This window comes from Carcharodon carcharias, chromosome 2, assembly GCF_017639515.1.
Source record: "Carcharodon carcharias isolate sCarCar2 chromosome 2, sCarCar2.pri, whole genome shotgun sequence".
Taxonomy (NCBI): domain Eukaryota; kingdom Metazoa; phylum Chordata; class Chondrichthyes; order Lamniformes; family Lamnidae; genus Carcharodon; species Carcharodon carcharias.
Window position 1 is genome coordinate 32,769,074 of NC_054468.1, and position 25,749 is coordinate 32,794,822.

General features: G+C 42.9%; 1 protein-coding gene across 1 annotated transcript in view; it reads right to left on the minus strand.

Annotated features, from left to right (window-relative positions):
• Positions 1 to 25,749, minus strand: part of LOC121287201 (SPHK1 interactor, AKAP domain containing) — a 145,239-nt gene that overhangs the window by 29,363 nt on the left and 90,127 nt on the right. Inside the window, exons 5-8 of the mRNA XM_041204859.1 lie at positions 25,563 to 25,700; positions 23,234 to 23,489; positions 12,876 to 16,671; positions 509 to 670 (exon numbers count right to left, since the gene is read on the minus strand). Coding sequence (XP_041060793.1) covers positions 509 to 670; positions 12,876 to 16,671; positions 23,234 to 23,489; positions 25,563 to 25,700 — 4,352 coding nt within the window. The remainder of the gene's footprint in view (positions 1 to 508; positions 671 to 12,875; positions 16,672 to 23,233; positions 23,490 to 25,562; positions 25,701 to 25,749) is intronic.

The window sequence follows — 25,749 nt, forward strand, 5'->3', positions numbered from 1 at the left end:
GAGACCAAGTGCCTGTGGATCATCTAATATTTTAAATATATAGACAGCAGTTCAGACTATGGTGGGACATAAGCATGTAGAATACTTAAATAAAAACAGAAAATGCTGGAAAAACTCAGCAGGCCAGGCAGCATCTGTGGAGAGAGAAACAGAATTAATGTTTTGAATCCGTATAGCTCTTCTTCAGAGAATCTGTAGAATATTTATTTCTAATTGCTATCAATCATTGTATTAGTACCAATCTTCATAGTGATATTATTCAACCCTGAGACATCAAACTTCTGTGATTTGTTCCTGTGTTACATCACCCTTTTTACTACTTTTCACAACATTTCATTTTGTGATTAACAGCTTAAGGTACACAAGATAATTTAATTTTAATCAGCTGGAAGGCTGATTAGACTCATAACATTCTATTAAAACCCTACTGCGGCCAGGTCGTAAATTTAAATAGCAATCACATACTATCATGCACTTCACTAAATCAACAGTGATTTTTTTTAACGACCTTTCACTGAGATGAAGATAGCTACTGCTGTCTTCTGCGTGGTCCTCTTCATTAATGAGCTGTGACCAGCTCCCCATGCTATCATCGCTGGTGCTCAAGCTGCATGGAATCTCATCAGCTGCGGCCTTCTCTGCTGCTACTGGTATTGGATTCCTCATAATGCTTATTGGGAGAAAACAAAAAGAGGAAACGAATTAATTGATTTGCTACCAAATAATTATTTTAAAAATGTTCCCTCATACTTGATTTCCCTCCTACAAACCGATCATTAACTAGGAAAGTGGTTAAGTGGTATTTTCCCAGCACCTTGCTAATGAAGCACATGTAATACCTGCCAGGAGGTGTTCAATACTCTATGAAGTAAGTTGCCATTTGCTTTGCCAGCTAGATTTTTCCTTCATGTAGCTTTGGCAAAGTGGAGGAATTCACCATGCAAAAAGTCATGAGATGTCTAAATTCATTTCATGAGCAGAATCTCCTGAGCCCACTGCATGGATGAGTGTGTCAGAGGGGCAATTTTCCAATTTTACTGATTTTCTTTTGTTGAGAGGATTTCCCACAGATCTGAATTCAGGATTCAGATGCACAATTTCAAATGGTGTGAAAGTCGTAAGCAGTGCTTATTTGTGATGGGCAAGGCTCCTCAACACAAGCATCATCTAAGAAAATTACGCCTTTGGTGTAAAAAAGCTGCACTGACATTTTATTTACTAATTGCAGCTAAACTTGCGGTTGCTGTAAGGGGAATCATGATTATTTTTCACACTCTAATTACAACCAAGAGATAGGACCAGTGACTGCTGCAATAAATTACAATCAGCCATGAGTTGGGACTGTGCAGTTATCATACAACTGGGCTGATTTTCACTTTTGGTGATTATGGAAAGCTTGGTTTGCTGCCCAATACTCATTGCCTGATTCTTCTTCATGTTGAAGTCAATGGGAAAGTGGGTTGTATAATCGGGAAACTAATTAACCGGGATTAGTGTTCCATCACTGTAGCAAAAAGTGAAAATGATCCCCCATTTTCTATGCAGTTTTAATAGCGGGAGGCAAGTAGGAACATTCACAGCTGTCTTCTCCTCAAAGATTTACACTTTGAGATTTAATACTTATACATCGTAGTGGCCAACCATCAAAGTCTCCTCTTTTGGATTTGTATTTTACCTGTAGACTCTCATTCTCATGGGAGCAGAGAAAGATTTGTACAAAGTTGAATTCTTCTACCACTGGCCGGTTTACAGTGGGGCAGGTATTCTTGCTGCCCATTCAAGTTTCTCAGACAAATCCTTATCAGTTATGCAGGGCAGGTTTCCAAAGGTAAAACCATTGCTTATTGATTTACTGCTGTAGGGAAGGAAGGACATTCAGTAGTGCTGCAACATTTTAAAGATTCCAGCTGATTAAAGGCAGCGTATGTTCTTTGATAGGGATCAGCAAAGCAGAACAGCAATGAGTAAGGAGCACAGGGAGGGAAGATCAGCAGCAGGAAGGGCTCCCAGAATTATTGAAGCTTTGCTAGCTATCTTGGGAAAAATTAGTTCCAGGAGAGAAGGTATCCTGGAAACTGAGGCAAGGAGAGAATGCCCTAGACTATAGGGAAAGAGGCTGAGTGCACCACCACCACCCCACAAACAGGTACATTGTTCAGGAAAAGTTTAACAACCTTGCAAACATAAGAAGGTGAATTTTTCAGCATTTGTAATTAGGTTCAAATATCAGCTTGTCTAGCAAAATGTTGGAAACTCAATTCCGAACCTTTGCATGGGGATCCCCCCACAAGCAAACAAATACTCCTACAGGAATGCAAGCTGTCATTACGTTGCAGTAGCTTAGTTCACAACAAATTACTAGGTCTAATGAGCTTTGAACCTATCAATGATCTGAAAAGTGGATTCCAGAACTGAAATTTGTGAAAAATTTAAATTTTGTAGTAATTCAAAGGTTTTAATGCATATTGTCTGTTTTGTTGCTGTAAGTTGAGGTAAATATGACAAATGCCACGCCACTTATCATTGTGAAGTTGGAATGAAATTTTTATAACATAGTAAGTCCTCACTTAAAGCCTCACTTAAAGCTTAAATTTTCCAGTCCTGCCAAAGGTAACAGACTTTTGAATGGCCTGCTGCATTTTCCGGCCCCACCCCCACCGCGTCAGGGCTGAAAAATTCTGTCTGTGATTGTGTTCCTGAAAATTGCGGCTTTAAGTGAAATGACTTTAAACGAATCATAGGATCCCATAGGAATCAATGTTAAAGCAGGAGGTAGGTTCCTTCGGACATTGCTTAGCTGGTAAAAACAATATATAATTTCAAATACTCTACCATACATGTACAGCATTCCAAGCCTGGGGATTGTGGGGGCGCTGCAAGGAGGCAAGGCTGGGAGTCACATTGGAGGGCAGGGGTGGGAAGCAACACCATGAGGCAAGGGAGGCAGCAAGGGTGGGAGTGGAAGCACTGTGGGAAAGGTCATGTAAGCAGGCAGGCCACAGAAGATTGTCATTGTGGCAAACAATGTTAAAGTGAAATGGCAACATTAAATGGATGTATTGGCACTACCTTATTAATGATGGTAAATTGAAAATAACATTATGTGAGTCAATGTTAAGTGGGGACTTACTGTTCTGGGTGTTTCAATACATCAAGCCTAATTGACTATGTTGACACTTTTACTAAAAAATCAGATTTGCTATAAAAACAGATCAATGCAAGTTACATACTGAATTGTTGGCAAAATGCACAAATACTCTTGTGCAACAAAAAAGCTTTGCAAAGCCACCATCTTATTGAGTGACTGCATTGTGCTATAAAACTGCAGTTATTTAAATATGCTTAATTGGTTTCATTCAGGTTTTTTGGGCAAATTATGTTTCTTCATCTATTGAGTATGGAATTAGTTGCAATGTAATTTTTGTTTTCACACGTATGATTCAAACAAATCACTTTCCTTTATTTAGTGTAGGGGTTTTGCCAGCTAATCATGATCTTTTCTCCATCTTGTTATATTTCCTGTTTCTTCTGTTAAATGCCAATTGCCAGTCTCTCCCTCTCTTTCTCTTATTGACACATGATGATATTCACAATGAAGAATTGGGTCTTTATTGCTATCAGCTTATAGACTAGAATTAGTAGTGGTAATAATAGTAAAACTGTTCGCATTCACAGTTATCACTCCACCGAAACTAATGGCAGCTTTGGGAATCTGTACACACGTAGAATAATGCAGAAGGTTGCTGTCAGTGATTCTATGCTTCCCCAGAGGGTGTGCTTGAGGTCCCCCAGAGTGCAATCTGTAAGCAATGACTGAATTGACAGAACTTCCATTTTACACTGTTAATCGTGCTGTAAAAATCCTTGAAAACATTACACCATCTTAAATGAAGTGCAGACGTGTTTTTAATGCTGTGCTAAGTTTATAAATACTGTGAAACAAACTTGCCCTGAAAGGCTAATTTTATATTTGTGGAATGTCAAATTTCTCCACAATGATAAAATTTCCCATTTTAGGTTCTATTTAATCCAATCATTTATTTTGCTATCTGAAAACTTAAAAGTGAAGGGATTCAATACTTCTGACTCCCTGATTTGCTTTTTATGGTTTATGAGAATACTTCAGTGTGATTGGCTGCTTGTCCTGCTTGTTGTCATCATTGCTGCTGGATGCCTGGAGGTCCACTTGCCTTGGTGCCAGGTTTAAACTGCTATCAGGAAAGGGGAATTCCATGACACAGATCTCTAGATTTTGCTGGGCAGTCTCCTTGAAGGTGAACCACAAAATTCCCCTGCCCAAGATCCACTGTCGAACAGAAAAAGAAACACTATATATTAAGTAATGATGTCAATGGTACTCCTTTAAAATTCCTCCGCATGTAAGACCAACATATCATGACCTCCAACCACGCCATTCCTTTCCCCTTTCCCGCCTTTGGCTGCCCAACACACCCAACCTCATGATTCACAGGCTTCCCATGGCCAATTGGAAAACAAGCAAACTCTTCTTCCAATTGGATGATTCTTGACTATAAGTCAAGGGCCCTATTTTTCTCATCCTCCAAAGTTTAAGTAGCTAAAAAGCACAAGTGTTTTAAGAAATTTCTTTTTAAAAACACACTTTTTTAATGCTTTGATTTTTCTCAAAAGGACGGAGCAGGAGTAAATGGATTGCTCTGTTGTTAGCTGGCATGGGCTTGATGGGCCAAACAGCCTCCTTCAGCGCCATAAATGATTCTATGATTTTATTCAGTAGCTCTAGTTGCCAAGAGTTGTTTGGTTACCTGACCGCCAACCACCATGAAATTGACAATGAGACACTGAAAGTGTTATTTTGACAACTTAAGCATGTCTATTGCCAATTTAGTCAAGCGATAGGTGTATTCAGAGACAGAGATCAGGTTAATCAAATCCAGTTTTCATCAAATTAACTCAAAGCGGTTTTTAGAGTTAGGGTTAGAATAGTCAATTATTTTTGTTGTTTTAATGTTTTTAGAATAGTCAGCATAATGTGTCTAACACATTTCAGGATCCTTCTGCTGTTTTTCCACAGAAATTATTTGGGAAAAATAGTTACTTTAAATCCTTTGTTCTAAAACACCGCATTCACTCAATTTAAAAAAAAAAGCAGGCTTGAATGATAAACAATTTAGATAGAATGAGCAAACTCTGATGTTTCTTCATTGACTGTATTTAATCAACAATTCATTAGGTTATCTCTGTAGTTGATGCACACTTCACAATCATTGTATTGTAAAGTTGATTAATTCTCATAGCTATGAATAGAGAGAACGATGGGTACAGACAAGCAGAAAGGCTTTGGAAACAGGATGCTGCACTGGTAGTCTGAGCTTAAGACATAAATCTTCAGAACAGTGAGGTCCCGAAAAAGATTGTGAGATGATTACAATGGGTTTTGGGGTGGCAGGAAAGGGATGAGAGTTAGATATATTATTGAAGTCAAATAAGATTACTCATTGATGTGGGGAAATGTAGTTTTTTTTACTATTTTTATAATCTTATGAACAAGTTGTGCCGATGAACTAAGGAAACTTCATCATAGCTGTTGCTCCAAATAGCCATGCGCTCTGCAATAAACCAGCCTAATGATTCGTGTCAAGATCCATCTCACCAAGTGTTTACTTACTGTGTTTTGAGAGAAACTGATGGATCACAGGTGAAAAAAAAACATGCATATTCAGCCCAAGTCACAAGGGGGTGCTAAGGGAACATTCATGGGTCATTTTATTGTGCAAGTACAATGTAGGGTGGTGGGAGTCAACTCCCTTAAGAGTAAAATGCATATGCAGCCGACGCCGATAAGGTATCTACAGTTGACCAAGAACTTGCAACAGAGCCATTTGGGGTTAACAAGTTTACTGGATTTAATCAACAATAACATTTTATATTCCTTTTGCCTGGCTGATGCTAATAAGATGCCTCTGGGAATTAAACAGATCACACTGTAATTATCGGGTTATCTAGTAACTACCTGGAATAGCCATACAGCAAGAAAGACCTTGTTTGTAACTGTTAATACCCACATATGAAAATTTCCCTAACAGCTTTGTCTTTGACCTTTAGTAGTGCTGTCAGTGATGAGCTTTCCTGTGTGACAGCGCAGATTAGTTCATGACAACTATGATCAGAAATTGAAGTTACCTTCATTGAGAGGAAGAATAACCTTGAGGAACATCCCATGAAAAAGCAATCAAATTAATTCAGTGAAAAACTATTCTATGCCAAGGATGAACTCTTAAGCATTGGGCCATTTCTCCAGAATTAAAGAGCATTAACCCTGAAGGTTTCTGCATATTGTAGTGTAGCATATTTTTAAAATTCCTTTTGAAGCACCTTCTAGCAGCCTCCTGAACTGATGATTATGTTACTTCCATGACTTCTTGGGGGACATCTCAAGAGTGACCTAGCATGACTTACTACTGCACCACACCTCCTTTTACCTTGTTTGTTGGGGCTGAGGACTTTCTGTGTGCGGATCTAGATGTAAGCTTCCATTCTACTATCAGATTGCAGAGCACAATTAGATGTCATCTTTATATAAAAGCAGATGCTGGAAATCTGAAACAAAAACAAAAATTGCTGGAAAAACTCAGCAGGTCTGACAGCATCTGTGGAGAGAAAGACAGTTAACGTTTCGAGTCCGTATGACTTTTCTTCAGAACTAAAGAGAAGCAGAAATCTGGTGAAATATATACTGTTAAAGGGGATGGGACAGGTAAAGCTGGATAGAAGGCCAGTGATAGGTGGAGGCAAAGGAGAGATTGCAAAAGCTGCCATAAACAAAAGGTTGAAGGGGTACTGATGGTAGTGATACTGGCTAAAGGAGGTGCTAATGGTGACATTAAGAGTAGAAAGCAGGATGAGCAATTGACAGATGGCTCTAGTGGGGGTGGGGTGGGGGGAGGGGACAATGTGGGGAAAAAAGATCGAAATAGGCTAAAAGGTGGGGTTAAAACAATAAATGGAAATAATTTTTTAAAAAATATTAGAAATAGGTAGGAAAAAAAATATATATATAAATATTGAAAAAAGTGGTGAGGATGGAGCAGAGATTTCATGATCTGAAGTTGTTGAACTCAATCTTAAGTCCGGAAGGCTGTAAAGTGCCTAATCAGAAGACGAAGTGCTGTTCCTCCAGTTTGCATTGAGCTTCACTGGAATATTGCAGCAGGCCAAGGGTGGACATGTGGGCATGAGATCAAGATGGTGTGTTGAAAAAGCAAGCAACAGGAAGGTCTGGGTCATGATTGCGGACAGACCAAAGGTTTTCTGCAAAGCAGTCACCCAGTCTGCATTTGTTCTCTCCAATGTAGAGGAAACCACATTAGGAGCGGCAAATGCAGTAGACCAAATTGAGGGAAGTGCAACTGAAATGCTGCTTCACTTGAAAGGAGTGTTTGGGCCCTTGGAAGATGAGGAGGGGGGAAGTAAAGGGGCAGATGTTGCACCTTCTGCAATTGCATGGGAAGGTGCTGTGGGAGGGGGCTGAGTGTAGGGGATGATGTAGGTGTGGACCAGGGTGTCCCGGAGGGAACAGTCCCTATGGAATGCTGACAGGGGGGTGAAGGGAAGCTGTGTTTCATGGTGGCATCATGCTGGAGTTGACGGAAATGGCGGAGGATGATCCTTTGAATGTGGAGGCTGCTGGGGTATAAAGTGAGGACAAGGGGGACCCTATCATGGCTCTTGGAGGGAGAGGAAGGTGTGAGGACAGAGGCATGGGAGATGGGTCGGACACGGTTGAGGGCCCTGTCAGCCACTGTGGTTGGAAAACCTCGGTTAAGGAAGAAGGAAGACATATCAGAAGCACTGTTTTGGAAAGTGGCAACATCGGAACAGATGCATTGGAGATGAAGGAACTGAGAGAACGGGATGGAGTCCTTACCGGAAGCAGGGTGTGAGGAGTTGTAGTCAAGGTAGCTGTGGGAGTTGGTGGGCTTGTAATGAATATTGGTGGACAGTCTATCACCAGAAATTGAGACAGAGAAGTCAAGGAAGGGAAGGGAAGTGTCAGTGATGGACCATGTGAAAGTGATGGAGGGGTGGAAATTGGAAGCAAAATTAATAAATTTTTCCAGGTCCAGACGAGAGCATGAAGTGGCACCGAAACAGTTATCGATGTACCAGAGAAGGAGTTGTGGGAGGGGGCCTGACTAGGACTGAAACAAAAAATGTTCCACGTACCCCATTAAGAGACGGGCATAATTGGGGCCCAAGTGAGTACCCATAGCCACACCTTTTATTTGGAGGAAATCAGATGAATTTAAGGAGAAATTGTTCAGTGAGAGAACAAGTTCAGCCAGACAAAGGAGAGTGGTGGTGGATGGGAATTGTTCGGGCCTCTGTTCAAGGAAGAAGCGGAGAGCTCTCAGACTATCCTGGTGGGTGATGGAGGTGTAGAGGGATTGGACATCCATGGTGAAAAGAATGCGGTTGGGGCCAGGGAATTGGAAATTGTTGATATGATGTAGGGATCAGAGCAATCGTGGATGTAGTTGGGAAGAGACTGGACAAGGGGAGAGAGAATGGAGTCAAGATAAGAAGAAATGACTTCCATGGCGCAGGAACAGGCTGACACAATTGGTCTACCGGGACAATCATGTTTGTGGATTTTGGGGAGGAGGTAGAAGTGGGCTGTTTGAGGTTGGGAGGCTATGAGGTTGGAAGCTGTGGAGGGAAGATCTCCAGAGGAGATGAGGTCAGTGACAGTCCTGGAAACAATGGTTTGATGTTGAGTGGTGGGGGTCATGGTCCAGGGCGAGTTGGCACTCAGCCTCTGTGAGGTAGAGGTCAGTGTGCCAGACAACAACAGCACCACCCTTGTCAACAGATTTGATAACAAAGTCAGGGTTGGACCTGAGAGAATGGAGCGTGGTGAGTTCAGAAGGAGATAGGTTTGAGCGGGTGAGAGGAGTACAGAAATTGAGATGACCAATGTCACGGCGACAGTTCTCAATGAAAAGATCAAGAGCAGGTAAAAGGCCAGAGAGGGAGAGATCCAGATGGAGGAAGAATACTGGAGACGGGTGAAAGATGTCATCCTTGCTTCATTGGTAGTACTCTTGGCCCTGAGCTCAATCAGAAGGTTGTGGGCTTAAGTCCTAGCCCAAGGATGAGCACATAATCTAGGTTGGTACTCTACTGCAGTGCTGAGGGGATGCCACATAGTTAGAGGTGCCTGTGAGCTGTTAAACTAGAACGGCATAACAGATCCCTTGGCATGATTTGGTAAAGAGTAGCCAAGCCCTTCTGTTGTCCTGTCCAACAATTATCCCTTACAAAAAAGATTGCTGTTGTGTGATCAAATTTCTGTTGTATATCCCTACATTACAACAGTGACCACAGTTCAAAAGCACTTAATTGACTGTAAAACACTTTTGGGACTCCTGAGGTTGTGAAAGGTATTAAACAATTGCATATCCTGTCCTTTCCTTTTTCATAGTGGCAAACCACCTCAATGTGCTATCATAGTGACTGAAATATTTAAAGGTTTTGTAACAAAATATTTTCCACTCACTGACATGCAGCTTCCAGCAGAGATAACAACATTTTGCTGATTGTTGTACTGATTCCAGGATTACTGCTAGCAACTATAGCTCACTAGTTTGGAGTACACTTATATGACAAGCAGAGTTCCATCATACCTTAAAAAAGAACATTTCCATATTCTGTTTCTCTTTTGAAATGATTTTTTCATTTCATAAAGCACAGTAAGAACAATGTGCTTTAAATTCAACCACAGTTAGCTGTGGCAAAGACATCCCCCACATCAATGTGGGATAAAGGACACAGGAGAACCTGTATAATGATGCTATTAGTTTCATGGAGAGGGTTTGGAGCAATAATTTGATTAAACTGTGATGGGGCCACAATTATTTACAATATATATTAATGCCTTAGATGAGGGAAGTGAATGTACCATTGCCAAATTTGCGGATGATACAAAAATAGATGGGAAGGCAAGTGGTGAACATGACACAAGGAGACTGCAGCAGGATATAGACAGGTTAAGTGAGTGGGGGAAAAAAGTGGCAAATGGAATATAATGTGGGAAAACGTGAGGTTAGGCACTTTAGCAGGGAGAATAGAGGAGCTGAATATTATTTAAATGGAGAAAGACTGCAGAAAACTGCAGCACAGAGGGATTTAGGAGTCCTTGTGCATGAATCCCAAGAAGCTAACATACAAGTTCAACAGGTAATAGGAAGCTCCTCACACCCCGCTTCCCGTAAGGACTCCATCCCATTCTCTCAGTTTCATCGCCTCCGTCGCATCTGTTCCGATGATGCTACCTTCAAAAACAGTTCCTCTGACATGTCCTCCTTTTTCCTTAACCGAGGTTTTCCACCCACGGTCGTTGACAGGGCCCTCAACCGTGTCCAGCCCATCTCCCGCACATCCGCCCTCACGCCTTCTCCTCCCTCCCAGAAACATGATAGGGTCCCCCTTGTCCTCACTTATCACCCCACCAGCCTCCGCATTCAAAGAATCATCCTCCGCCATTTCCGCCAACTTCAGCATGATGCCACCACCAAACACATCTTCCCTTCACCCCCACTATCGGCATTCCGTAGGGATCGCTCCCTCCGGGACACCCTGGTCCACTCCTCCATCACCCCCTACTCCTCAACCCCCTCCTATGGCACCACCCCATGCCCACGCAAAAGATGCAACACCTGCCCCTTCACTTCCTCTCTCCTCACCGTCCAAGGGCCCAAACACTCCTTTCAAGTGAAGCAGCATTTCACTTGCATTTCCCCCAACTTAGTCTACTGCATTTGTTGCTCCCAATGTGGTCTCCTCTACATTGGAGAGACCAAACGTAAACTGGGCGACCGCTTTGCAGAACACCTGCGGTCTGTCCGCAAGAATGACCCAAACCTCCCTGTCGTTTGCCATTTTAACACTCCACCCTGCTCTCTTGCCCACATGTCTGTCCTTGGCTTGCTGCATTGTTCCAGTGAAGCCCAACGCAAACTGGAGGAACAACACCTCATCTTCCGACTAGGCACTTTACAGCCTTCTGGGCTGAATATTGAATTCAACAACTTTAGGTCTTGAGCTCCCTCCTCCATCCCCACCCCCTTTCTGTTTCCCCCTTCCTTTTGTTTTTTTCCAATAAATTATATAGATTTTTCTTTTCCCACCTATTTCCATTATTTTTAAATATTTTTAAATCTTTTATGCTCCCCCACCCCCACTAGAGCTATACCTTGAGTGCCCTACCATCCATTCTTAATTAGCACATTCGTTTAGATAATATCACCAACTTTAACACCTATGTGTTCTTTTGTTCTGTTGTTTGTGACATCTTTTGATGATCTGCTTCTATTACTGCTTGTTTGTCCCTACAACCACACCAACCCCCTCCACTTCTCTCTCTCTCTTCCCCCCCCACCCCCGCCAAAAACACACACACACACACACACACACACACACACACACACACACACACACACACACACACACACACACACACACACACACACACACACACACACACACACACACACACACACACACACACACACACACACACACACACACACACACACACACACACACACACACACACACACACACACACACACACACACACACACACACACACACACACCTTAAACCAGCTTATATTTCACCCCTTTCTTGGACACTCAAGTTCTGTCGAAAGGTCATGAGGACTCGAAACGTCAACTCTTTTCTTCTCCGCCGATGCTGCCAGACCTGCTAAATTTTTCCAGGTAATTCTGTTTTTGTTTTGGATTTCCAGCATCTGCAGTTTTTTTGTTTTTATTAAGGCAAATGGAATGTTGGCCTTTATTTCAAAGGGAATGAAGTATAAAAATAGGAAAGTCTTGGTAAAACTATACAAGGTACTAGTTAGACCACATCTAGAATACTGTGAACAGTTTTGGTCCCTTTATCTAAGGAAAGATATGCTGGCAGTGGAGGCAGTCCAGAAAAGGTTGATTCTGGGTATGGAGGGATTTTCTTATGAGGAGTGGTTGAATAGGTTCGGCCTGTACTCATTGAGGTTTAGAAGAATGAGAGGCGACCTTATTGAAATATGTAAGATACTTAGGAGGCTTGACAGGGTAGGTGCTGAGAGGTTGTTTCCCCTTATAGGAGAGTCTAGGACCAGAGGGCATAATCTCAGAGTAGGAGGTTGCCCATTTAAAACAGAGATGAGGAGGAATTTCTTCTCTCAGAGGGTAGTTAATCTATGGAATTCTTTATTGTAGAAGGCTGTAGAATCTGGGTCGTTAAGTATATTCAAGGCTGAGATAGACAGATTTTAAATTAGTAAGGGAATCAAGGATTATGGGGAGAAGGCAGGGAAGTGGAGTTGAGGATTATCAGGTCAGTCATAATCTCATTGAATGGCAGAGCAGACTCAATGGGCCGAATGGCCTACTTCTGCTCCTACATCTTATGGTCTTACAGGACGGAAAATTTGACAGACCAGCCAAAGGTCCATGGAAAATCTGGCCATGGTGTATGGAAAATGCAGAATGCTTTGAAGGAACAGGCAATTTTGGACTTATGGTTCTCAAACATCTGGGATCTTTTCCTTGCCTCATGGGTGGGTTTTCAGTAGACTAATTGATTTGCCATGATCAGTCAACAACTACACTATTGTTGTATCACATGACCATCAGGATAATAGATGGCAAACTAGTTGTAAGCCAATATCTTACCATGATATGCCACCCTATGATTATAATCTTTCCCATTGTTTTATAACAACTCCGGATTTATATAAAAAACTCCAGATTCCAAATTCTGTTGTAGGCCACAACTTGCACTGATAGAACAAAGTCAGCAAATGTCATCTCTCTATATCTGTCATTTACCTGCTGTTCGTGACAGAACTAGACTCAGTATGCCCTTCAGAATCAACTTCTGGGAGCTTCCTTTCCAATAGCCTCCTTTCAGTCAATGCCTTTGTAGTACAAGCTGTCTTTGCCTGAAGGGATTCAGTGCTCTCTCCTCTCTGGTCATCCTCTATATGAATTAAAGGGACTTCCCTTGGGCAGTGGGACAACTTCTTTCTCTTCACAGTTTCCCAATCATGTGATGTGAAACACTTTTTCTCAATCACTATTTTTGTTTTCTCCAATTTGTGCCGAATGGATGCCTCACAGTTTTGATTTTTTGTTCCAGAGTTAGGGACTGCAGTTTCAATGGAATCCTGCTGGCTGCTGATGGGTAACGTCCCACACCTAACAGTGTCTGATAACACCCCAGTGGCATTTTGGTCAATGTGTGGCTGGGCTCCACTTGGTAGCTGCTCGGCACTCTGACCAGCAGTGTCACCACAGATGATTTTATTCTTTCTCATTAGGGCCTCAATGGAATTTGACCAAGTCTCACTTATTAGCATATCAGTGATATGGTCAGTTTTACACTTCCGATACAAACAAGAGTCTGTTAGAGATTTATAGAGATTAGTGGACAACGCTGTGTCACCCATGTGTATATCTAAAGTGTTCCTGCGATCATTTTGAGCAAAGCCGTCGAAGGAATTTGCTTTCACAGGAGGAGTTACTGTTAATCTTTCCTCTGATGCTCGTCTGTCTGGCATTGACGACTGCCTGAAACACATGACTGTTCGTCCAACAGGCACCAGCAATTCCCTGTTGGTTTTATTTTCTTTACTTTCTTTATCAAGCTCCTGGAGCATGTATCTGTAGAACTCCTCCGTTATGCTCTCTGTACTGGATTGCTTTGAAAGACAGGATGTACTTACACTGAGATGCCCATTTTTTCTGCACACCTGCTGGAGTGCTGCATTTAAAATATTGCTGGCATGCTTACCGGCATAGTAATCCAGCAGCAAATCAAATCCCCACCCTTCATTCTCCATTTGATTCACCATAAAGTTCGAAAATTCATCAGTGATACTCTCACAACTTGACTGCTTGGAGATGGAACTGGCCCTGCTTAATGGCTGGCCAAGTTTAGTCATGGCACCCAGGGCAGCCCATGAACTGCTGGAATCTGTGGCCTCTTCTGGAATGCTTTCATAACTGGATGCCTTTCCCCTGCTCCACCTTTCACACAGCAGCCGATTTCTAGTCAGCCCCTGTCCTTGCTTCACAGAATCCATCATGGCCAGTTCAGCTGAGTTCACTATTTTTGCTGCCACCTCATTGGCAAAGTTGCTTATTGGCTCTAAGGCATCGTCAAAGTTCAATGATTCATCAACCACTCTATTCATTAGCTTTTCCTTTAGTTCAGGTTGTTCTTGTGTTTTTCTTTTAATCTCACTAAGTCTGGGTGGCTTAAGTCTCTTTCCAATTGGAGTGATGCTTTGGGATTCTTTACTCCTCATGACTACCCTGGATGAGGATGACTGTGGAACCATGAATTTTTCCGGGTCTCCAAGTCTTCTTTTCCATGGACAGAACCATGGCTGCTTAGCATTTGTATTTTCAAGACAAATGGCTGCCATCTCTGTTGCCATGGAAACAACGGTTTTGGATATCTGGTCAGCAAACCCATTTATTGAAAGGTTTGTATCTGTTGACTGCATAACATGGAATGAAGATTTAAGTGGACTTAAGGCATTTTGTGCATTTATCATAAGGAAGTTCTGTTCTTTCTCTGGCTGCGGTTTGGTTCTCTGCAATTCTCTGCTTTCTGTAGGCGTGTTAGTAAAACCACATGTCTGTGCTGGCGTGACACCACCATATCCAGTATCTGTCCCATGAAGGCCAATGGAGAAATATGAACTTGCATCTTTGTCACACACTTTCTGCTGATGCTGTGGGGTAACATAATTTGTAATGGCAGCACTGTCAATCCTTGATCCCAGTTGGTCCGTCAAATTGTGTGTGTTGTTTGAACAGTCACTACCTCGTCTATTGCAAAGCCACACTGAGTTCAGGTTAATCTGCTGTGAAATGTCTAGTCCCTCAAAACTGTTTCTATTTGAGATTGTGGGGTCCATCAGGCTCTCTTGAATAGAGAGAACATTGTTTGGCTGCCCAAAGTCTTCGGAACTGTCATTGCTATTATAATTCTGCGTAACTCCACCCTTCTGCTTGATAGTGTTTTCCAAATCCTTCCAGTTGTCTGTTTCATCTTGAAAGACCATGGAAAGATCATTATGCCTTACAATGTCCTTGATTTTCCTACAAGTGGAGAATATTATGCTGAAGAGAGACTTATTTGCCCTTTCAATAAATATGCTAGTTGGATTCACATCTGAATGGTTTTCTTTTTCCTGATGTGTTATTCCTATGTTTACATTTGCTTCTTGGAAAGAGTGCTTTAGAATTAAATTTGAAACATTCTGGGCAAAATCATCCATTGACAATTCCTCCCATTGAGAGATTTTTGGACTTGTCACTGTTTCAATTAATTTTCTGTCCACAGATTCCATAAGTTCACCAACGCTTTTGTAATGGTCTGGTTTTGTAAGAACAGTGGCTGCTTCTTTGAGCAGTACCTCAGCAATGTTACAGGCAAATGTATCCACACAGCTGCCAACATTCACACTGCACCGCAGGGTAATTGCAGCAGAGGTTTCAGCTGCAGATAGGAGACCGCTTGAAGTAGCAGAGAAACCAATGTCTGGTTCGTCATTTAACCCTGCAATTCCTACAGCACTGGCCACCTGGGTCACGCCATAGAGTGCTGAAGAGAACGAGAAGTTCATTTCATGACGTTCAGGATCATTTAATAATGTTTCATCTTCACAGTTTCCATTGCAAGATAAATTATCTGTGTCACATAAGGCTTGGTCTAACTGCAGACTTTCAGCAACATACGGGCTTGAAATAGTCCCTACAATACTGGCTGCACAGACTAGTGCAACCTCCACAGAACTAGGAGGCAATCCACTTGACTCAGAACTCCTGTGGTCACTCACATGTTCCTGAACCCAGGTTGAAGGTTCATTCAAAGGTTCTAAGTCCAGGTATGAAGCCACTGTTGGACTAAATGGCTCGTGCCATTCTGGAGCATTCTCACAGTTGTCTGGACTTTGTACAATAACAATTTTGGGAAGAACATTCCATGGGCAAGAAGAGTTTATTGTATCTGTTTTTGTTTTGCTGGGTGAAAGAGCATCACGGTTTTCTGCAGAGATGCTAACAGCAGCCTCTGTGGTAAAAGTAGGTTCTGACTGGGACAGTCTAATGAAGGCATCTTGCAAAACAGATTCTGCTAAGTTTGAAGCGTATTCACCCTCCACATTCTGATTCTCCTCCAGAGATGAAGAAACACTTAGTTTATCCTCAGTGTCCTGTGTATCTATGAACTCTGCTAGAGAGTTGCTGTGAAGGTGCTTACCAACACATTCCATTGCACAAGAGCCATGATCTTCCTCCACTCCATGTTTTGCTAAGACTGTGCTTTGAAACGATTGGCAGATAAGGGTTTCTTTTCGAGCTTTTTCATCTAGATTGTGCCTTCCATTATCTCCTTCTCCAGAAATATGTTTGCTTTCGCAGCAAAGTGTCTGCACAGTGTTTTCAGAGGTCTCCTCACCTGTGGGCCAGGACATTGAAATATCCTCGGGATTGCATGTCCTTTGAAGAAATAAATTTTCTTTGTTTTGTCGCATCTGCAAGAGACCCGAAGTCTCTCCTTTTGGCTTTTTAGCGTCCCTTGACGGTTCTGAATGTCTAATTCTCAGAGGATCTAGAGGAAACAAATTAAAATTTGAGTTCACAATATTGCTTGGATTTATATATCATTCTTTGCCCCTTGATAGGCATTTTAATAGAGATATAAATGGAAATCTGTTGCAAATGGAGCAATTTATAAACTAACAAATAATTGATGCTTGTGTTTGCACAATTTACTCTTTCTTGTTCATCTGAGCCCTTAAAAGTCAGCTACCAATATTCAATTTGCCACTTGCAAAATGGCCTCCAACAATCCTTCAAGATTTGGCCACGTTTCATTGGTTTAGTGGTAAAGTGAGGTACCCTGCCCCTTTAAGAGAATGCAAGTATGATCATGTGACAGCACTGATGAATCACTGTACAGTGTGGGCAACTGGAAACTGTAAGCCTAGTTCTGGAGGTTTCTGAGTGAGCAAGTATGATCTAGTGCTCTGCCCTAGGTCTCAATAAATCATCACTGTTTATTCTGACATCAGTCTCTCCCCATTATAGATTGCAAGCAGCTGTTGAGGAGAATATAGGAAGGCATGCAGTTAGAGTTCGGTCGGCCAATTAACTCATTTACTCAAGATATAAAAGTGTCGACGAGGATAAAAACACTGCAAGACCCCTGAGTGAGCCCATAAGACAGGTGAGCAAAGAATTGGAAAGAGCATCTGTACTGAGCTTGTAAAATAGGTGACAGTTGGAAATTGGAGCAGAAAGCAGTGCTGCAGTTTAAAATTTTAAAAAACCCTACGCTGACCGACGATATTCCCAGATTGAAAAGGAGAGCTCAGCTATTGTGTTCGGTGTGCAGAAGTTTAATCAATATCTCCACAGTCATCATTTCCATATTATAACTGACCACAAGCCCCGACTGGGGTAATTTGCGGAAGATAAAGTGATACCACCTATCACAGCGGTTCGCATCCAGAGATGGGCACTAATATTAGCAGTCTACGAATAGACTTCTATTCACCGTTCAGGAACTCAAATCGCACATGCTGACACACTAAGCCGCCTTCCCCTGCCAGCTAATAACGAGGAGGCTCTGATTCCCCAGGAACTGGTCTTAGTGCTAAACTTTCTGGATTCCTCCCATGTTCAAACTAGATAGATCCGTGAGTGGACAAGCCGGGACCTATTATTGTCTAACATCCAGGAGCAGGTCTTGAATGGTTGGTCAGGTGGATCTAAATGAGAGGAGATGATTCTGATCACAAATATGAATTCTATAGCCAGGGCAGCAAATTACTTTGGGGAGCAAGGGTTATCATGCCCCCAAGGCCGTTATTAGCAGAGTTACATAGCATTCACCTGGGCATTAGCAGAATGAAGATGCTCGCACACAACTATTTGTGATGGCCAGGCATGGACTTGGATATAGAAACCCTGGACAAAAGCTGTCCTCAATGCCAACAGGTGCAAAAGCTCCTCCCCTTAGCTCCTTTGCACCTGTGGGAATGGCTAGTGTGGCCATGGGTGTGCCTCCATTTTGCTTACGTCGGACCCTCCTTGGACACAACGTTCATTTTACTGGTTGACTCCCACTCCAAATGGATGGATGTCTATGAAGTTCGGTCGCCCACGTCGGCTGCCGCCATTGGCCGTTTGCGGCAGAGTTTTGCAGTGCTCGGGTTGCTGGAGGTCCTCATTTCCGACAACAGGACCACTTTTCCCAGCGGGGAGTTCCACAGGTTCACAACCTGTGGATACCCATATTAAAACCTCACTCTACTACACAGCATCGAATGGCATTGCTGAGCCGGCAGTCCAAACCTTTAAATCCAGGATCAAAAAAAATGGAAGGGGATTCCATCGGCACGAGATTGTCCTGGTTCTTGTTCGCATACCGGACCACGCCACACACACACACACACACACACACACACGACGATCGGCATTGCCCCTGCAGAATTACTAATGAAAAGACGACTCCACACCTGCTTGACCCTTATTTGGCCAAATTTAGAGGGAGGGTGGAGAAAAGCCAAAAGGCGCAGAAGACTAGGCATGGTGGTCATGGTCGCGAAAGAACTTGCGTGGTGGGAGATGTGGTCCTTGCGAAGAACTTTGGAGATGGACCCAATTGGTATGAGGCGAGGTGAGTGCAGTAACTTGTCCCCTCTCCTATAATGTATTGGTAAATGGCCTAATAATTAGATGACATGTGAATCATCTCCGCAAGAGAACACTAGTCCCACAAGAAGAAATGCAGTCTTCATCTATGATTGAGTTTGTGCCACATGTAGAGCACAGGTCACATGATTTGGAAGCACCGATGAGGGCTGTGGGACCTTTTGGGGGGGGCGGGGGGACAAACCCACCAATTTTCACTGAGGAACCTAATGGACAACTGTGAGCTGAAAAGCTGGTCTTGGAAAAACTCAGTTGTTGAACTGAGACGCTCAACACGCCCGAGAAAGCCTCCTGAGAGACTTGACCTGTAAATAGTTATTGTGTAAATAGTTAATGTGTATTAAGCTTGTTAGCTGTACTTTGAAGTAAAGGGGGCGGGATGTGGCAAAGTGAGGTACTCTACCCCTTTAATAGAATGCAAGTGTACTGATCACGTGACAGCACTGACAAATCACTGTACAGCACAGGCAATTGGGAACTGTAAGCCTAGTTCTCGAGTGAGGTTCCTGAGTGAGCACTTATGATCTGGTGCTCTGCCCTATGTCTCAATAAACCATCGTTGTTTATTTTTACATCAGTCTCTCCCCATTATTGATTGCAAGCAGCTATTGAGGAGAATATAAGAAGGTCCGCAGTTCGAGTTCAGTTGGCCAACGAACTAATTTACTCAAGACATAGAAGTTTTAGTGGGCACATGGTACATGTTCACAGATGAAAAAGGCATTAAAGTCCTATCCACATCATAGTGGCTCCTCAATAGTTCCGGTGAGTATGATGATCATCTTTATCATGTGCTGGTGCATAATAACAATGGGTGAGAAGACAGCAAGAACTTTAGCGATTTTGGTCATGCAACTACTACTTTCCTGCCAAAAGATGGGCTGGTAGAGAAACCAAAATCACTTTGCCGTTTTGTAGTGATTTGGCAGAGTATTTTCTCGGAGCTGCTTTCACTCCACCAACATTATTTCACCGAAAGCATGGATAATTCCTGGGGCTGGATTTAACGCTTCCCCACTGGTGGATTTCAAGGCCAGTGGGTGCCCTGTTTGCCATCTACCCACCCGCCCTGTCCCACTGCAATTACACCAGTGGCAGGGGCAGGGTGTCTGCCTGCCAGTGGGCCAACTGATGTCCTTAAATCCTGTCGCCTTTGTGATTTAATGGGCAGTGGGAGAGGCCCATGCCAAGCAGCCAGCTCGGCAGGTATCCCTACATAGGCTAGTGGTGGGCAGGGGAAGTCCCTTCTTATTAGGCTCCCTGGGCCCATCAGGGGGCCTGCCCAAGGTGTAACCCCTCCAGTTTCCTCTCCCCTAAAAGTTAACCCTAACCCCTCCAGCCAGGTAACACTACCATCCCACTCCCCGTTCTATTGGCTTCAGCCTCCCACCCCCATTCCCCAGCACCCCTTTCCCTGCTACCCCATCCCACCCACCCTTACCTTTCTCCAGGGATCCAGAGATGATCCCCCATGAAGGTCCCAGTGGCGTTGTCAGGACTGGAGAAATGCTGGCTTCTGATTGGCCGATAGCTCTCTAAGATGGGACTTCCTGCTCCCAAGAGGCAGAGGTCCCGCCTCCAGTCTATAATTGCTAATCAGTTGTTAAATAGCTGCGGGGAAAGTTTTGCCACTGGCTCACCCCTGACCCCAACATTTTAGCCAGGGTTTGGGGGTGGGGAATTCTGGCAGTCCATTAATTTCAGCCCTTGATGTGTTTTACTGTTGTTATCAGTCTGTACTGCAACGTAGCTAATTCCAACATAATGACCAAGAATCTGCCAAAGCCTAAATTTTAATGGGGCATTTTGACATGTTAAAATTTTGGCTTGCATTCTGCGCTATACGTCTCTATTTAGCCAGAAGTCCATTCTAAATGTTGACCAACATCACTTTGCATGAGGGACGTTCTGAATCAGCCCAAGTCCTAAGGCTGCCAGCCTACGATTATTTGCTGCATTTGGGGGGTTCGGCTGGGATGATGGAGGATGGGTGGGTGGGGGTGGCAAGAGGAAGAGAGAGAATCTGGCTTCCCCAACCATTGACAAGATTTTCAGACTTGTAAATTCACTGTTTATTAATAAAAAGTACAGGAATTCTTCATTGTAACAATAAGTTTACAATAAGCGTACTGTAATGAACTCCAGATACTTACCTTCATTTCAAATCGAAGTCAGATATGAGGAGTTCAGAGTGCAGGAACTGCAGTTCCCAGCGGGACTCGGGCATTCTGCACATGTGCCGGCTGGAAAATGGCCGCTTATGCGCAATTTGTTGATTCCACCATCTTCAGGCTGGGAAATGACCCTGTGCACATAAGTAGAAGAAAAAAAAAGAAGAAAAGTGAAACAACATGAAACTGCAGGTCAGGTGACCTGAAGCGGAGCGCCACTGCAGAGAAGGTGCCCCAGAGAGCAAGACATGGGGATGGGGACAAGGAGAGGCCCCAAACCAAGAAAACAGACCCAAACAAGGGAGTGGGACAGAAACAGATCCCAGAAGACAGTCCTAGGTAAAGGACAAGGACAGAGATCAGAAAAAAATCCTGGTAAACAAAGTTGAGAGAAAGGAGTAGAGTAATTGACTCCGAATTAAAGAGCAAGAGCTGCGGGGAGTAAACTTGGAGCAAAGTGGGCTCGAGAAAAGCCCTGATGATACAAGAGAGCAGCCGAAATTTTGTAACTCCACGCTGCAGGCCATTAGGCCAAAGGTACCCCCCTGGAGCAGTAATGTTCTGCTTGGCATGGCCAAAGATCTGAAATTTTGCTTAAAGGTGAAGAGAGTACGTGACGATCCAGGGGAAAGGAATCTCGGAAGGTGAGATTGAAACCCTGGAGGTGAATTCTTGTTGAAGCTGTCCGAGTGGGAGTGACGTTTGAGCAAGAATTCCAAGGCAAGTTCTTCGAACGTGGAGATTGGAAACCGTTGCGAGAAAGACAGAGGCCAGGATTTTCCGGCCATGTCGTGATGGGACCTGCCTCGGGGGATGCAGTGGGCCAGCCGAACGATCCTGGCAGCGGACAGGGCCGGAAAATCCCGCCCAGAGTTTCAGTGAGACCAGTTGGCTCACTGTGTGGCAAGCTTCGGGGTGGGTAGTAGGGAAATCCATAGAATCTGCTTTGGTCACCTCTGTCAGTTACTTTGAAGTGTGGTGAGTCTGATCACAGTTCGCCTGTTAATTCACATGCAACATGCACTGAATCTGAGTGTTAGAGTATAAGCAAGATGTGATCATTTGTTTTATCTTTCCGAATTTGTACGTGTCTGTAAAGATATAGAGGGAAGGCATAGTGAATATTTGAATCATTTTCTTGTGTTTGTATTGAGATCTTTCCAACCTTTTTGTGTGGTGTAATATTGTTCATTTTTCTTTTATTCTGTGTGTTAAAAGTTCATCAGCAGACTCCTGTGAATTCGTTCAGTAACTTACCTCCGCAGTTTCTAAATAAAAGTCATGCCAGGTTTCTGAGATCTTAACCAATATTAACATCAGCTGGGATAGCAACAGTAGACAAAAATTTTTGGGTCAGAATGTCCATGGATCCACTCCTATTTACTTACACTGAAATGCAGCTGCACATTTCTCGCTTGACCTTCTGATTCAGGCCAGGTGAGATAAGTGCAGCGCAGTGGGTTCCTGAGGCCTTCACTCAAGTGCAAGAGAGTCAGGGGGAAAGGAGGCCATGTCCCCTTTTTTTATGGCATGGGCTGCCGTAAAGTAGGTAACTTTAAATGTCCCAGCGCCTTTGAGAAGCCAGAGAGCAGGTAAGTGGGTAGGAAGGGGGAGATAGCGGTAGGATGGTCAGTTGGGGGTGGGGTCAGGTCGGGTAGTCAGCAGGGGCGTTGGTCGGGTGGTCAGTTGTGAGGTAGTTGGTTAGGTAAGGGGTAGTCGGAGTGTCGGGAGGGTAATCGAGGTGGTGCGTGTAGTGGGGGGGGGTTGGGAGGGTAGTTAGTGGAGTGAGGGATAGTTGAGGGGGTCCTGTGGGGCGGGTGGGGGTAAGTCAGTGGGGTCAGAGGGTCAAGTGGGTGGGGGCCAGAGGATGTAGTCTAGGAGTCCAGTAGGTGTCAGGGGTGGGTCAGTACTAGAGTTATCCCCAGCAGTTAGGATAGCTTTTCCTAGGTAACTATTCCTGTAAGATAATTGGAACCATCCAAATTTGTTTCCAGTGCAGGGTAATTGCCTAATGGAAGTTTGACCTTCCAGGGCAATTGCCATGCAATCTCAACATGGGGACTTTCAGGTGGTTTTGGGGGGGTGGTGTCCGCAGCACATCTTTGGGTCTTTGGGGTACCTCCCAGGCATGATGTCCCGGAGATCAGAAATTATGGGCCACTGTGTTCTTTGCCCATATACCAGTTTTACCTTTACATATCTTGTAGTTTTAAGATCAAGTTCAAGTGAGCAGCAGCAAACTTTATGTTAACATGATAAATATTGAGTTTAAGAAAGACCTACCACTTAAGACATTGCTAGCTTCAACCTCCTCATCATCTAAGTGTTCAGAGGCCGTGAGAAAGTCCTCCTCAATTGATGATACAGAACAATTGGTGTCATCCCCTGACTTGGTGGTGCTACGAAGATGTATTTTCTTTCCTTTAACATAGTCCAAGCCAATCATGCATTTGTTTATGTCATAAATGACACAGGCCATATCATTCTTCCTGCACCTTCTGGCTGATTGAACTAAACAGACGTCTGGTGGTCTAGCCGACTGTGGGGGAGGAGGGAAACATTCATCTTCCAAATGACTGGAATGAAGACCCTAAAAACAGATATTTATAAATTACAAACATTGGATAGCTTTGAGTGTACTTACAGAAAGGATGGTTCTTTGAAAACCAACCAGTCAGTTTAAGCTAAGGCAAGTTAAAAGCTGCATTATTTTACTAAGATTGGCTGGGAATTTTTGGCAGGGTTACTGGTGTATTTTGAGTTTACTAGTGTAGTCCAGGGGTACCTTTATGCGTTTGCTAGATTAAGTCATAGAAATTTTCATGGCTGATACCACCACTTGTTATTTCTTCCAATGAACTAGAAGCACAGCAATGCTGCTTGGAAACTGGCTTGGAACCAGATTATGCTGGATTCAAGTCTATCAGGCTGTGAATCTGAAAGGTGTCTGTTTGGGGTGGGACATCTGTATTCTGCAAACATGCCCTCTGACATAAGAGGGAGCACTGCAGGGCAGGAGGGAATTCATATAATGGGGAATTTTGTAGGCCCTAACCACAATACACTGAACACTCTGGCACAAAGATGAACTACCATAGAGGCATATACAATGTATGTTGGGACCTAGGCCTGGATCCCTAATTTAAAGTGCTGCTCAGCCCCTTGATTGGAAGAAATAACGAGTGGTGGTATCAGCTGTGATTAAGCTATGCTCCTTCCTCCCAAAGCCTGGCATGTGATCAATGTGTGCTAATACCGGCATAGATGGCTACTGACTGCAATTTAATGAGATTACGCAGCCCCGAATCCAGATATTCGGGTGGAGTCTATTTTGTGGGTTATCTCCTGACCTAATCTATACAGAGAAGGTTTCCCTCCACTCATGAGTGACTTAGGTCTCACTCAGATAGGTTTCTTCAAAACTACTTTATTTACACTATTTACATAAGATACTAGGTAGCTACATCTCTCTTGTATGCAGGCTATTCTATCTTCTCTACAGAGCTTTTAGCACATGACTGCTGATGTCACTATAACATCATGATATACATCATTATTTCATCACCATGATTATTAACCCATTATGCGACAGAGTCAACAGAGCCTGTTCTACCACATTCTACTGATAAAGCAAGACTGATGAGTATTAGCCTCATTTTCCTCATTTATACTATGCTGGATGTCTACGCTGTCTCTTAGCATTTATCGAAAACGCTAAATACAATTTTAGTGCCCTCTTTCTGAAATGAAGCACCATGAAACTGACATCTGTATTTCATGTTTTAATGATATTAACAAATATCCTTAAATTGTAAAGTTTATTCTCTTAAAGCCATAATTTTAGAATGTACATGTTACAACTCATTTACATTGAATATTGATATTGATATAGCAGGGGAAAATGTGTCCCTATTTGCCCATTTTAGAGGTTTGATTTCATTACTTTAAATGAATAGTTCACAACCAGTACAATAAAGTAAAAAGCGTTTGCAGCAGTTTCCATTGATGCACAATTCAAAATTAAAAATGTGTGCCAACTATTTAAAACTATAATGATCCATCACAAATTATTATGCAAATGTGGTTTATCTAATTAAAACAAAGCTCTCAGGACATTTGGGTAGAAAGGAATTTCAAGAGATGGTACTGTGAATAACATTCACTCAACAGGTTCACTGTGTTGCAGCTTATTTACTATACTTAGCGAAGCAGCATGTTCTATTGCAATAGTGTCATTTATTTGAAGGAATGTTGGTGAAAGTCTGCTGTTGACATGAGTGCCAACAAGTGAACCCTCAGGGTCAATACCATCCGAGTGAATCTTCAGAGTAGACTGATAAGTGGGAATTATTAAATTGTTTTAGTACAAACTTGTCAGTAATCATTATTAATGACTTTGACCTCTCATGTAATAATCTCCATTTCTTCTTCCTCCTACCTCCAACTATTTACTTTGAGAGAAACTTTCCAAATATTTGTTTCTCATTCAGTGAAAAGTAACTAGTTTTTCAGTCTAAAGAAAGTTTACAATTGGGAATTGACATTGTCGCATCATAGAATCAACCAGGTTAACCATCGAGGTGTTTTCCAATGAAAATCATCAGCTTCATACCTGGGAATCATCTGAATTGCCCTGACAGCTTCCTGGAGAAATTAATCCACTCACAAGAATGAGTTCATTATCTTTCATTTGGCAAACGTTCAAAGAATTGATGAGGTATGGGAGATCAGGAGACACAGTAACTAATTTCTAAATAGAGAAAAACACAAACAAATAAGAGGCTCATAATATTTTTTTT